Source organism: Anopheles maculipalpis, chromosome 2RL, assembly GCF_943734695.1.
Source record: "Anopheles maculipalpis chromosome 2RL, idAnoMacuDA_375_x, whole genome shotgun sequence".
NCBI classification, from domain to species: domain Eukaryota; kingdom Metazoa; phylum Arthropoda; class Insecta; order Diptera; family Culicidae; genus Anopheles; species Anopheles maculipalpis.
The window spans coordinates 16,655,960-16,669,057 of NC_064871.1; the positions used below are offsets into that span (position 1 = coordinate 16,655,960).

The following is a 13,098-nucleotide window of genomic DNA, read 5'->3' on the forward strand; positions in this document are numbered from 1 at the left end:
TGCCCAAGCTTTGTGGTGCCGTTATGCAAGAGAAAGTAACGCGCGTATCACGATCGACCGATCGCGATTGAATGTGCTGGGCGGGAATCGCTTATCAACTTACCTTTAATCCCATTTATGACAATTTACGATAATGGAAGCAGTGATAAAGTAAGGATAAGTCGTTTCTCTTCTTTGATGCTATCATCTTCAAAGTCATATACGTACGAGCGGTCAGTACATTGTAGTGTTGGGGTTAAAAGCATCCTCACAGAACAGATCTGATGTTGTCTAAATTCGATAAGAGCACACGCGACCGCAAAACAACACTTTGCGCACGGTCATCGCTGTCGGTGGTCTCATCAACACACACATCCCTCCCATCCCGACCACAGACACACCCCGTTTGTTCGCACCAACATCCAACAAACAGTAGGCGAACTTCGTCACTGTTGCCTTGCAATTCGTTAGAGTGTCAACCGCAAAAAGCGCTTTCAAGAGCAATTAACCTATCCGGGCTGATTCAGTTACTCCCAACGCTACCCTTTGAGCTTGTATATAAGACACACAAGGGAAAAAGAAAGGTTCACATCAGCCTCTTCCCCATTAATCTTTGTCGGAGATGTGCAAAACCACCAGCTTCAACACGGTTGACTGTCAGCGTGGTTCTAAACGTTCACGACACGGAGCGAACGCTCGTGGAGCACTTTTGCCCTGAAACGGTGATTGCAAAGTGTCAGTTTTCCATTTCGCGTGCCGTGTCTCAAAGCGCATTCTCACGGCACGATCAGAAACTGTATCCCTTCTGCATACTCTTGCCGAGAAGTGACGATGAATTCTAGAGCGGCTTTGCAGTGTGTCAAATAGGAAAGCGTGACGATTCGCTTTCTACGCAATTAAAGCGCGATAGAATTTTGCATCCTGTATTTTTTCGTTACCTGACTTCGAGGACCGTACGGTTCGGAACTCATCCGGAATCTTTTCCATCGCTGTCAGCTCAATAAGAGGTCGATCCTGCAGCCAGCAAGAGATTATTCCCTCCCGCCAAGTCGAGTAGTGTCGCATCCTTTCCGTAGAGGGTTACAAGCCACACGGAGAAAATTGTTTATCGCAATCGCTTTCATGCACATCCAGTGGTTCGTTACACAATCATTTTTCTTGCCTGCTGGAAGGAAAAAACCCTTCTATAATGACTGATCATTTTACGGGATCCATCGACACGAGAGCAAGACTTTTCTGCACAAAGAATTAAACGGTGCTTTTCGCTTTAGAACTCCCATCGAACGAGTGGTTCTTGTTTCGCTACAAAATATTCCAACCGAACGAATGTACGGGGCAAAATGTTTGCATAATGTCCGCGCGAAGAAATTATGGTACATGATTAATTGTACAAGTGAAAGAACACATACCACATTCGGAGGTCGATCGTGCAGACAGGACTTCCCACTGCTCCGCAATGCCTCAATAACAACGTACGTAGATGATGATGAGCAGATGACGAGTGCCTACAAACACTCCCGCAACTGAAGTCTTGTTGCGAACCGCACGAACTTGCAGTACGTGGCCCGGCGACATGCAATTTATTTCTGCCACCTTTCAACCCCGTCACATTGGAGCATCAAAAGTTCGAGTTCTATATCCCGATCCTTCATCCTACCGCACCATACACGAATGCTCCGTCATGTTGGGCGGCGTTTAGTGCGCTGTCGTGCGTTCTGTGCCATTCCTTCAACATAGCACATAAGTCACAAGCATTAGCCAAACTCGACCATGATTTATGATTTTAATTTCTTTTCACTATTTTCCTTCTTCTAGTCAACACCCGTCGGGACGACGATTTTCCGCGGTATACAGGCCACGGATAAGGATGCCGGCGTGAACGGGCTGGTCGAGTACTTCATCGTCGAGGGATCGCCGAATATTTCGGACATTTCGCCAAACACCCTAACGGCAGCGGATGGTTTTGGGGTGTTCGCTATTGCCTATCCCCACCAGGGACAGGTGAGTTCGCAGGGGTAAATTTGGGGAGGGGTAGAGTGACGCACTGCAAATGCAAGATACGGACAGCACCGGGAAGGCCAACGATAGGTGTTCGCGTATTAAAGGCAAAATTAATGGAAGAAAACAAGATAACTGACTGTCACTTGATCAAGTCAGTATGTCTTGATCATGTTCCGACTGCATGACTGGCCAACTGACGCCGACCGATGACAATGACGACAGCGTCGTTGTTTATGATATGAGGACATGCGCTCCAGCATCGGGGCGTTCGGGGTGGATGGCCAATCTAGACGGTGGCCACCACTGTCGCACCGTGCATGCTGCTGCATGCTGCTCGTGAATTCCTGTCACACTACAATCACATTCATTTTCTTCATATTTCGTTTTTACGACGGCTTTATATAAAGGGGAAAGAATTCCCCTTGCGCACCAGTAAAGGTGTTAAAATACCACCGAAAGCGTTCGCAAAGGCCTTGCAAAGTGCAGTGTTCCACTGCAAACACACACAAACACACAGGCGAACGAAAAATGCGCAATGTTTGCTGTGAAGCACCCATGAAATGGAAATGATGAAAAAATATAAAAATCCTCCCTCCAAATGTTCAATTTAACTTGCCAACGAAACGTGAGAGGCTTTCAGCGTACAAAACGGGACAAACCGTACAGTAAGCGGGTGTCGCGCGGGATGTGAGCATTTACCAGTCAGCCAGGAATGTTCGTTGCACAACATCATGGTGCTCGGTGCTCATACACACATACACACCAACAAATTTATAGGGTGCCACCAATGCCAGTGCGAGCGGTGGTACTACCTCCCGCACTATCGACACTGTTTCTGTGATGCCGTGTTTCATGCTCAGGTCGCCCGCTTTGGATCGCGTCCACTGATTCGAAAGAAAACCGGGTCACGGGAGAGAACGGCTCCAACGAAACACACAAACCCGATAGGACGAACCAAATAGCGACAGGTGAGCGTTGGCATTGGTATTCTGGTAGGAAGGAAGGAGGAACTAATCTCGTTTTGGAACAAACCTCCTCCCCCACCAGCCAACCCTGATGTGTAGGAGTATGAGCCCGCAACCATTCGAGCTGGCCTGTTGCGTTGTTCCCGCACGAAGAGTGCGAATCGCGGTCGCGACCAGCAGTCTACAGCCACTAACGGGGTTCAGGACCACGACTGTTTGCATAACAATAATATCAAAAAGAACAATTCGAAACCACGCTGCACTAGTCCTCAACACCGTTGCACACACGACGCTCATGGTGCTCCATTACTTTGCCATATTTTATCGCTAATTTCCATCCGGAGGAAAGATTAAGATAAACTCTTGCCTGCCCTCGCACCTTACATTGTTCCTCGTGATGCAGCTGGGACGCCAGTGTACAGGGAGTTTGGGAACGGGTACAAAAATGCGGAAAGAGCTCCAGTTTCAATTTCAATCGATAGATTGCAGCTACGAAGGAGACTAGATGATAGATTGTAACTAGAAGGTGGCTCTTGGCAGGATCGAAACTGCCTACGTACACTTTGTTGAAGAAAGTGCTAGAAAGTATGGCTAGTTGGTTATTTCTTTTAAAGCGATTATGATTCAGGAGTAGCCTTGGGGTAGAGACGACAACGACACAGGTCGCCCTACAGCAAGGCAGAGGTTCCAATCCTATACGAACTGTTCCACCGTAGAGAAGACTGTCTATCCAACTACGTAATAATAGAAGATACTTAGACGTTGAATCCTGAATCCTTTTGGACTTTTGGAGGTTAGGTTTTTGCGTCCTTTCCGAAGGCATGATAGGACTCTCTTTAATCTCGGGTAGAATCAGTATCTGTCCTGAGTTCAGAGGAGAGTTTTAAGAGCCGTAGAATTTCGGCATTTTAACTGGTCCTTGTTATACTGGTGTTTGTGGAGTGTGATGCTCTCGATAGTCGGTTTTCTTCTGTCTTGATAGGCAAGAAGACCTTTAGCTTCGTTTCCTTGAATTTATACGTGTATTGGAACCCTGCAGTAAAAATAAGATCAGGCCTTTGAAATGTTGGATGTGGATTTTTGCAGAATTTTTTGTCGAGAGCGCTAAGGATACTTGCGATGTCGGAAGGATGACGTTAGGTGTGTCGGGACTTAGCTAGTCTTTTGCTGCTACTAGAAAAACTAAAGCTTCTGCGAAGAAAATGGATATGTTGTATGAGAGCTTGATCACTTGATGATAAATTATTCGTGGAAAAATTATCGATCATCAACGGTTAATCATCTGCTTAAAACAGTTTACAAGTTATAAATTCAAATTAAAATAGTTTAATAGTTACAGTTGCATGAGGTAACAAAAAGCAGAGAAAAACTGAAAAGCAAGTAAACGAAAAATCCAGGACATTCGCGTTAATCACCCCCACAAGCATACTGTTCTCACACACTGCAACAAAGAGAAACTTATGTGTTGTATGCATCTCATCCTGCCCTTTCCCGACGTCAGTGTGGATCAAGGAACAAATCCCATCAGCGAGATCGTATCTTGCACTTTGTTTTACGCGTTCAACAATTTTCATATTCTTATTGTTTTCCTTTTACTTATATTTCTCCTCATTTTTAACCGTTTTTTCCCGCCCATTCGGCTACACACTGTCCCATTTAGGTCACCGTGGTCAAGACGCTGGATTACGAACGAACGCAGCGGTACTACCTGACCGTCGTTGCATCGGTAAGTACGAAATTTATGTGCTTAATCTTGCATCACGTGCAAGACATACAGCACAGCTTCCAACGGTACCATTTTTTTTGTGCTTCAAAACGTCGTCTGTCCAAGAATGAACGGAACTGAACCGCAGTGGAAGAAAGGGATTCGACGTATATAAGCAGATAATATAAGGTGTGAGCCATTGTGGGAAAAGGAATATAAAGGCGGGTGGGGGAGGTGAGCCAAATTACATAAATGTTGATATTTCTGTATGTCTTTTTACACCGCACTGCACCCGTTTGTGTGATGAGCTACGACGAATTCTACGCCACAGGCAATCAGGCTCAATGCCATCCGTCTGTGATGAAGACTTTTATTGCAGCAGCTTGATGGTGGTGAACCTTCACGACGTTCATCGTGTGGGTTCACTGTTTGGGAGCACCTTAAGTTGATCACTTTCAGGGTTTGTGTGTGGCTCTTGCTTAAAAACAGTCTGCGTGCGCTGTTTTACCAACGTGGGTTCCAGTAAGTCAGTGTTTTGTTGCAATTAGTAAGATGATTTCTACTCTTAATTTGCATCAGGCATTAAAATGCAAACGCTAACAACTAAACTTCCTGCACCTTAATGTTGAGAAGTAATTGTTTTCGGGATACTAAGAGGCATCTTTCTTTGTTAAGCTAAAATTCATTCATTACCCCACCGATTCATTTTACAAGTTCGGTAATCTTTTTGAAGCCGGATTTGAACTTTCGCTTTCTAGCGCGCACATTGGCCACCCTCGTAACATTTTTTTTCCTTACCTTACATCTCACCTTTTAGCATACGCAACAATCTTTCCCATGCGATTCCATTCCGTTGCCACACTATGGCTAGGAAGCAGTGAAGATGAGTTGGCAAAGGAATTTCGCTTCTTTCTCGATTACATTTCTCACTCGGCTTTACCTTTGCTCTCCTCCGGTGTACCAGCAATTAGGTGTGTTTTTTTTTTCCTCCCCTCGTTTTTTTTTTTTTTTTTTTTGGCTAACATTTTAAGCACGGTTTTTGCCGCACAGTTTTTGCTTTTGGGTGAATTTTCGATTTCGATTTTTGATGGTGCCGAAACGAAGCTAACAAACGAAGTGTAGCAAAAACATTCAATTTATTGCTTTCGCTTCACTTCCATGGTTAGTTTATGATAATCCTCCACTTTGTTTTGGATTGATGAAAATACACAAAAGCTAATTCTTGGATGCTGGTGTTTTGGAAACGGTAAAAACCTCTAAGCCTAGTTTCAAAGAACCATCAAAGCGATAATCAAAGTGTATTCAATATTACTGAACTCTTTTTATACAATTGATCCTACTCGCCAACAATTTTTCCACAGGAATGTATAACAAATTTGCGGTTCTTTCTCAAACCCCCTTTTAAATTCTTGATCTCAGTTCATACATCATCGCACTGCCGAAACCGCACTTCACGTTCGCAAAATGTCGGCAAATGTTGCTCCTTAATAAATCAAATCGAAAATGTTTTCCTCCGTGCGGTGGCTGTTGCTGGAGGGTTGGCTGTGGCTCAATCAGCGGGCGTCGAACGAGAGAATAAATGCCGCGCTACCAAATACCTGGCACTGGTAGGCCATTCAAATGGCCTTTTAGGGAGAAAAATCTATACCCGTGTTACTGTGGCGTACAGTAGTGGAGTGAAGGGATTTTTGACGCCCTACGCCACAGCAAAACGGGTTTCAAGGCTTGGGAGTGTTATCCGATTCGGACTCATGTATGAAAATCACAACCGAAAACGAGTACGTGTATGGTGTGTGTCTGTTTCGCATTATAGTTTAAGTGAGTCTCCGTGTTGTGTCTAGTATAGATCTTCTTGAAATTGTTGATGAAATAACTCAACATTCAGACCTATTCGCTCTAGACGGGGAAGGAAGAGTAATTCTCTAAAACTTCAGCACATTCCTAAACACGAAAGAACCTCGGTTTCGTTCCATTTCGCTTTGTTTCTTATTGGCGTCCGTAGGTTTTGATTTATTAATGGATCCTACATGCTACAGCGAGATACTGTTCTACCTTATCCACAAACGTCGTCCAAACCCCAACAAAACCCGGTACAACATTAACGTTGTTTGCATACTTCCCTCTCGTCGGGGGCATACACACGCGCGCTCCGAGAATGTGCTCCATCTCGTTGACATTTAACCTCAAACTAGCAGGAATGTTTCTTATCGGCGTATGTTCCTTCGCGTCACTGCTAACGACCACAACCGGGCTAGCGAACATTCCCGCATACCAGCTGTAACACATCGCTAGAGAAGGAAGTGACATAGACAAACCAAAAGAACTCCCCCTGCCTGCTGTATTAACCCGTCCACAAGACAAACGACATTCGCTCTGTAGATTTGAAGCATGGAAAATTCGTATACAATTTGTTCGCAACATAATTTACGGGGCATTGGGGCGTTTTACCATCCTGTCGCAGCGTGGTGGCCCGAAAGGATGTTTAATAAATGTCATATGCTCACACACATAAACACTCAGGCAATCGGCCACAAGAATTGGAGCATTTGCCAGCTTGTAACATATGCGCGAAATGATTTCACAAGCAGTAGTTTTATGTGGTGAGGGTGTGAATTAAAAATTAAGAGCAGGAAAAAAAAATCATAGAAAATTGGAATTCATTTCAAGCCGCGTACGAACGAACCTCTTGATGTTCTGGGACGGGGACGGACGAGATGTTGGTTGCAGGGAGGAGATTAATGGTGTTGTTTACGCTAAATGGTATCCATAAATTAATGCCCAGATTTCCTCCTGTATCGGGGAGTTCGTCCGTTCGATAGATTGCGTACACTTGTCGAAGAAGGAAAAAAAAACCTACACACACACGACACGTTTAGAATGGAATTAGTTCCTTGATTAATAAATTTAATTTGGCATTCAGCATGAGCAGCAGAAGTATTTGAACAAAAAATCATATACAAACTCATGAGTTTGCCAAACATTCTCGCTACAGGTTTGCCACTGTGCCAGCCTGTTACTTGTGGCTGGTGTGCAACTGTTTCACGTGTAGGACAGTCTGTCCCGCCTGCAATATCCTAGCGAGAACGAGCATTAGATGCCAATTAAAAATACTTCGTTTCAATATTCCACCTTTACTAACGAAGCGCACGTTGGAAGGTGCATACGTATGATGCCAATGCTACGCTCACTTCAATTTTATGTGCAACTTAACATCAACAAGAGCGAAACAAAAAAAAAAGAAACACGTAAAACGTAACGATCATGTTGCGTTCCCTCATTTGCACTCAAACATTCGGTACAACCTTACCGGATCCGAAACAGTGATCGTAGCCATAAATTTATCCCGGCAAGAAATAAATGCTGGCATTTAACACCCGGCAAAGATAACTCACTTATCCACGGGAAGATTCCTCCCGGGGGAATCGTTTCAGGTTGCAGAATTGTATTTAAACATTCTTCTGAATTCTTTCCCTCCTCGCGCTGCTGGCAACCAACAACGCACCGCGCTGAACAACATTCGCCAACAACTTCCAAAGCAACGTTCCTTCCGTACACCGTAAATCCTTCAGTTTTGGGGGAGAACTTTCCATCCACCTGACAGACGACGGTTGTTTCGTGCTGCGAGATGGACGGTCCAGAACCGGCAATGAAGTTTTCGGTTACGTTGGTTTGATAGTTTTTTCTTCTTTTCTTCGTTCTTAAATCCCTTCACGCTTCGTTTGCATTAAAATCTCGATCGCATCATCCTTTCTTCCGAGCCCCGGGGAAAAACCGATCAAATTGATGACCGATTAAAAATTATTAATTGATACCGGATCGAAATAATTCTGTTCCGAAGCTTCGTTTTTAAATCGCCATTAGCTGCAGCAATCCGTTTTGGGGGATTTTTTTTTACCCCTACAATTCTCATTCCTTCTCCGTTTGCCTGTTTGTTTTCCTTTTTTTTCCTGTGGATAAATCGAGAGCGGAAACGCTGCCTGCTGAAATGCTTTAGGCAGGGGAGCGAGTAGACGCGAAGCAGGAAATGTGCCAAGTCCTACGGTTTGCGGGATTTATTGCATCGCTCGAAACCTGCCGATGAGGCTTCCCTTTCCGAAGGTACCGCGATCCGACATCCGAAAGAGAAAGGCAAATGCCAACCGAAACAGCTACATTTCGGGAAGGCGGAGGGTTTAAAATTAAAGCAAACATGCGCTTGCTGATGATGGTCACATTCGATGGACGGTACAGATTTGCTTAGCGTGACCGTGAGCGTCCAAACCCGGGTATCGGTATCGATCGCCGCAGGGGTGCGCCTTGCTGCGAGAGATCGCAAAATCGACGCCGGTTTACGGTGAGGTCGAGGAGGGGGGGGAGGGGGGGTGCCCAGAAGGAACTGCTGCAACCGCTGTCCGGATCGGAAGGTACCAAAAATGGTAGGTTGATGTTTGCACTACATTGCACCGACCAGCACAACCCCGACCCGTCGACCACGATCAACCCGTGTGGGTGTTCGTTTGACGTTCCTTTCCTTCCTTTCTGTGTTGCTGTTGACACGATTGCTAATCGATTGGTGGTGGTGGGTCAATTTGGTGGCCCCTACACCAAATCGGACACCGCAGGTTTCTGACTCGCTCGGTGTCACGGCAGACACGCAGGGTGGCATACGCCGATGCAGTTAATCTTTCTCTGATGCGGGCAGATGAATCATCCGTTGCCGATTGGCCGCTGGTTGGTATTTGAAAATTTGTTTTCTTCCCCGGATGAAGAATCGAAGGGTTCGTCACTTTTTTAGAGTGTTGAAGTCTTTTGTTTGCATGTACAAATTAAAGCGAAAAATCAAATCGAACAATCGAAGGGTTCGTCGCTTTTTTAGTGTGTTGAAGTCTTTCGTTTACAAATGCAAATTAAAGCGAGCTTACAGGAGTGAGTTGTGTTTTGATTTCTTAGTTTTTTTTTTTGTATTCTTTGACAACACAAAATGCACTAGTGTTCGAAATAAAAAGAAGCATCAAAATAAAAAAAATGCATCCTGATCACCGGATAAGCTCTTGCATATCCCAAAACCTACTGAATAATCCATTAGCTGCAGCTGCATAAAACAATTCCTATTCCAGTCATCGCTTAATATCAATCGCCAAAATGGATTGCCATTTGCTGCAAGGACAAAATTCGTTGCCTTATCGGTAGCAAAACCAAATTTAAAAATCATTAGCATCCAAATTCCTCATTTGCGCCCGTGTCCAGCCGCAAATGATTGATACCGTGGCCGAATATTTACGAATTAATCATCGAACGGATCGTGAACACTTTGCGTTTCGCAGCACTGCGTTTCGGCTATTGTTTTAAAACTTCATCAACAGCTTCTAGCCGCCGCTTTTATTTCGGGCTCCAGTCACAAATGAGATATTAATTAGCATTTTATATTCATTTCCTCCCGACGTCTGTGCGTCACTCGATCGCGGCCGTTTGCCGCACCTCTAACCGGAGACAGGTTTCAGGATGTATCATCGACAGGTCACCGAGATTGTAGCCAAAGTGGCGTTGCTTTTTATGTTATCACGAAGCAAAACTTGTTACAGGCCGAACGGTAGTAGGTCCGTGTGTCGATAAAAAGTTCCACAAGTTTTTTTTTCTCTTTTGCATGTCTTTTTTCGCTTTTACCACAATCATTCTCCACCGTAAGAGAAACTATAAATCAATGACGAATTTATAGCGCGTTCAGATGTCGTCGTTATGGATGTGATTAGCATATTTTACTCATCGCACGACCACGGACCAAGGCACGGGAACGGGTGCTACCACAGACAAAATATCGGTCGGCACAAAATTTTGTTATCATGTTTTTGGAATATGTATGAGCTGTTAACACCACGCTTAGCGTGCCAAATCACGTGAGAAGGCAGCTAAGCAAGCTAAGAGAGGGTACGAAGAAGTACGGTAGAAGAAAGTTTGTGGGTCAATCGAGGTGGTTAGAAGGAAAAACATTCGCCTTTATCGGCCAACCATTCGGGTAGGTTTGTCGGTGTCGCGGAAGTACAAGTTAATTATGCAAGCAACAGCTGAATCCCGTGAGACGGTGCACGAATGCTAGCACCTCCATTCCCCTATCGATGCTTTGCCAGAAGTCATGTTGTTGTGGCCATTAAAATTTTCTCACCCACCCACCCACCTTTGACGATAGAAAAAATTGTTTTTTCCGCACGTGATAGGAACACCGGAAAGTGTGTCTCTAGTGTGGCACGTTGGCGCCATTTACATCCGTACCTCTAGCATGGAACCGCGCGAGACACACATACGGTAACCGGTGTTCAAAGATACCGGGTAACAATGTGCGTGTACCGTGGGGAATATCGCAGAAACTCCCATTAATGCCAAGCAACGTATTCCATCGCTTTTTGTACCACAAAAGCAGTATGAGAAAATGTGATAATCAAAGTCCCCAGACACTCGATTCATTCGCCAGATTAGGGCGACCTTCTTATGGTTTCTTCCCCACGGTTCCACAACATCATCACCATTGGCCTGTAGTCGCGCAGGCAACGAAAGATGGAAATGCAATGAAACTAAACAAACCGACCAAATGTTGCAATTCCACACCACACCAGTAGAATGCGGTGTGGTATCCATCGACCCGCAGCAACCACACAACAAAACTAACCCCTCACCGAAATGGCCACAATGCATACAAAAGTTAAAGTTCATCGTTGTACCGTCTTCACCAACGGGTTCTTTTTTCTCCCCTCTCTGCTCTCTACCAAGCGGCTTCTATCCCGACGTGCCGCTGCGGGTGACTTTACCCGGTGGAAATAGTTAACAAAAAAAAACAGCCAGACCCCCAACTAAAAAGCGAAAATGTTCATCTGTCTTGCGGTGTTTGTGTGTGTGCATACGCCTTGAAACCAGCCAGCACCCCCCTTGAAGATCGCGGTGCACGATGCTCTAACACGGAGGCCAAAAGGCAACGACGTGTAGTTTGCTAATGTTAAACAACTAATTAATTTCGATTTAAAACGACCGAACGCGACCGTGCCCTGTGCCCTTAACGATACGGGGCGAAAAACGAGAACCAGCCCAAATAAAAGGCATCCTTCTTCTTCGCTGCCTATGGAAGGAGAATCGAAGAAAGGTAAGGTTCTCTAGCGCTCATCGGGTGCGATGTGCAGACGGTGATGATGACGTGTGCAGCGTAGAGAAGATGTACTGTGTCACATAGACCGTGCACCGCTCGATAACCTAGTTGCATAATACTGAAGAACACTGCATGCATGTGTGTGTGTGTGTGTGTTAGTGTGGGGACGTACTTTTTTGCTAGCTCCGATCGTTAGTTCGTATTTCCCAACCGAACTGCTTCAGCATGTGAACATCGGTAGTATTGTTGTCTCTACCGTCGTCCGATGTGAGAAAACTCCGTGCACGAAACCCGTGCCGCAAAAGGGCAATCGGTGTGCAGTGTGGATCGCGATACAGCTTCCCCCCACGTTAGCGAGAAGTTCAAGGTCCGGAGATGAGACTGGACAATATTTCACATACCTTGACAGAGATGCGCGATCCGCACAGCTTCCGCGGAACAAAAATCAACATAAATTTTGGAAGCTTCTTTTGTTGGCCTGTCTGTTAGGGGAACAGGTTGTAGTTTTCGCAATTTACTGCCCGGACGGGTAGCTCAAGAGGGGGTACGATCAGTAGAGTCAAAATCTAATGAAAGAGAAACCGGAATCCAATTAATGTAATTGATACTGTCAAACCTGTCGCAAAAGGTGCCCATTCGGAAAAGTGTATCGCCGGTATTGCGATACCACAAAAAAATACGCCTGCAGACACTCGGTTGCAACTCAACACCCTTTCCCGCAACGATCCCAAACCCACTCCTCACTCACCAGTACCGACGAAGTCCACGTACAGTTCCACGTTAAATCGATGCAATTTATAGTTTTGGATCGCTTTACTTATCATACTGGCAGCGATCAGTGTCGTTCATCATTTGCTTCTTTTTCTCTCTGCCTGGCCGGTATGCTGTGAAAACCCATTCGTCGCTACCGGGGCGTCGATGTAGGTTGTCTTCGTTTTTTTCGAACCTGTGAGCTAGTTCTGTCTAGTCGGGAGTTGCACTTCATTGGTTGTCTGAGTCTTTGGCAAATGTATGCCCAACGTCACATCCATCAGTGTGTGTGTGTGTGTGTGTGTGTGTGTGTGTGTGTGTGTGTGTGTGTGTCCGAGATGGAAAGAAACTGAACTTAAAAAAAAGCCCCACACAACTCATACACGACAAGTGACTAGCCATGGCTGAGCACCAGGATCCACGGGTGCTGTGGATCGCGAAAACGACAGTTTGCCCTGACGACCGCTCCATTGCGATCGCAGATCGAAGATTAGGGCCCTAAATTCAATACAACGACTTCAGGTACGCTCTCAATTAATGGGTTATTTAATCATTTGCTTCGAAAGCAAACTACGCCAGCAACCTGT

At 45.3% G+C, this 13,098-nt stretch overlaps 1 protein-coding gene across 1 annotated transcript in view; it reads left to right on the forward strand.

Moving 5' to 3' along the window:
- The window catches only part of LOC126556643 (cadherin-99C), a 56,031-nt gene that overhangs the window by 16,517 nt on the left and 26,416 nt on the right, over nucleotides 1–13,098 (forward strand). Inside the window, exons 4-5 of the mRNA XM_050212031.1 lie at nucleotides 1,795–1,980; nucleotides 4,606–4,671. Of these exons, the coding sequence (XP_050067988.1) occupies nucleotides 1,795–1,980; nucleotides 4,606–4,671 (252 nt within the window). The remainder of the gene's footprint in view (nucleotides 1–1,794; nucleotides 1,981–4,605; nucleotides 4,672–13,098) is intronic.